At 45.9% G+C, this 2,078-nt stretch overlaps 1 protein-coding gene across 3 annotated transcripts in view; it reads left to right on the top strand.

Annotated features, from left to right (window-relative positions):
• The window catches only part of LOC118426998 (von Willebrand factor C and EGF domain-containing protein-like), a 13,464-nt gene that overhangs the window by 4,427 nt on the left and 6,959 nt on the right, over positions 1 to 2,078 (top strand). For all 3 annotated transcript variants that reach the window (XM_035836641.1, XM_035836636.1, XM_035836646.1), the window contains 4 exons: positions 40 to 219; positions 837 to 1,019; positions 1,471 to 1,600; positions 1,909 to 1,967. In XM_035836641.1, the coding sequence (XP_035692534.1) occupies positions 40 to 219; positions 837 to 1,019; positions 1,471 to 1,600; positions 1,909 to 1,967 (552 nt within the window). The remainder of the gene's footprint in view (positions 1 to 39; positions 220 to 836; positions 1,020 to 1,470; positions 1,601 to 1,908; positions 1,968 to 2,078) is intronic.

Here is a 2,078-nt window from a genome sequence, read left to right on the forward strand (position 1 = left end):
ATTAATCCCCCCCCCCCCCCCCCAACCCTCACTTAACAGCCGGATCCCTGCACGTGGTGTACCTGTGAAGCCGACGGAGCCGAACCGCAGTGTTTGGCCATTGCCTGCGCCTTTCCACTCTGTCCTGAACCCGAGTACATCCCGGATCAGTGCTGTCCGGTCTGCCCGCCCGGGTGCATGTACGGGGACGTCTTCATTGCTCCTGGAAACACTTATCAGGTCAGACCTGGGGCTGACAGAACTGTTAGCTAAGAAAGATGGTACATGTAGTAAAAATGATACCTTGGCAATGGCTTCCCATGATTATAAATTGTGTACATGGCGTCGTTTTATTTTACATTCATTGTTTTCTTCTTTATATTGATCAGAGTTCACCTGTACAATGTCCAAATGTGCCAGATAGCCTGTGGTGTCCTCCGTCTCTGTGCAGGGGTAGTTGACTGGTCCAGATGTAAGAAATTATTGTCATTGCGGGGAAATATTTATCTCATCAGGTCACTTCCCGGAACTGACAGAACTGTTAGCTAAGAAAGATGGTAGTAAAACAAAAATACCATGGCGATGGTTTCCCTCACATAAATCATGCAACTGATGTGATTTTCATATGTTCCATTCATTGTTTTCTTTTTATTAAAGTTCACCGGTGCTCCAACTTTCAGATGGCCTGTGAAGTCCTTCGTTGTTTCAAGGGTCCTGATGTAAGAAGTCTTTTCATTGCCTCACAAAGACTGGGGCTGTACAATCAAGGGTCCTGTTCCCTATAAAGTTGGACTGAAAGTTTATAACTTCTAGTGTTTCATTCATATACCCCCCCCCCCCCCCTCTCCCGTGTACAGCCGGATCCCTGCACGTGGTGTTACTGTCCAGAAGACGGAGGACCGGTAGCGTGTGCCGTCGCGGACTGCGCCTTTCCACCCTGCTCCAACCTGGTGTACCTGCCGGATCAGTGCTGCCCTGTCTGCCAGGACATCGGCTGTCAGCACGCTGACGGCATCATCCTGCCGGGCGAAGATTACAAGGTGAGAGCAAGAACTGCCATCTGTCCATCGAACCAAATCTGACTTCTTCAACCGCAGTGTAACTGTGAGTTTGCTTAACACGCAAACTTTAGAAGTCATAACGACCTTACATGTGCCGTCCATTACTCTTATTCAGTGTCACTAGGATGACGTCCATTCTAGTAATTTTGAGGAAGAGTGGTAGATGTCACTCGAAACGCCCGGAAGTAATTCTCCGTTTTTTTATCCAGTTGCAGACATTGAATTGTATTATAATGCCGACACAAATGAACCTTCAAGCTGAGTTTCAAAGCTGTCATTTAGAGGGTTGCAATTCATGATCCCTCATCATCAGCTGAGTTTTGGTTTGTTACCTGGATGTCTAACCTTCATCGACGTAGCTATGGGACTACCTCGTGGTCATAACGACAATGACGTTACACTAATGATGAAACGTCACTTTATCCTCCAGCCGAATCCCTGTGAGGGGTGCACCTGTCCAGAAGCCGGACAGGACCCGTTGTGCTACGCGATGGCCTGCTTGGAACCGGACTGTGAGCAGCCCGTGCAGGTCGCAGGACAGTGCTGTCCAGTGTGTGACGGTTAGCTGGCTTTTATTTTATTTTATTCTATTCTATTCTATTCTATTCTATTCTATTCTATTCTATTCTATTCTATTCTATTCCATTCTATATTTTATTGTGGCAACATTATTTTTCCGCGAGCAAAGTAACACAATAAGGTTTCACTGAATTTTTAAAAAATTGTTTTTTTCATGGGTAGTTTTGGAAACAGACGTCGTGTAGGGATTGTCATAAAGGTGTATACATTGTTTGGTTTTTAGGAAGATGTTCCCACATTTTAGAAAGACTCGAAAGCGTTTTGGTGATGAACTAAAATGTCATTTCAGCTCCGGACGGCTGTCTGCAAGACAACAACGTCATCATTCCCGTGGGAGCCGAGATTCCGGTGAGATCTACGACTGGCGTTTATCTATCAAAACTGTCATGGGGGTTTAGAAATTATCAGATATATCAAATAGAATCTGTTCTCAGTGTCGTGTGTGTGTGGGGGGGGGGG

The sequence above is a fragment of the Branchiostoma floridae genome, chromosome 1 (genome assembly GCF_000003815.2).
Source record: "Branchiostoma floridae strain S238N-H82 chromosome 1, Bfl_VNyyK, whole genome shotgun sequence".
NCBI lineage: Eukaryota > Metazoa > Chordata > Leptocardii > Amphioxiformes > Branchiostomatidae > Branchiostoma > Branchiostoma floridae.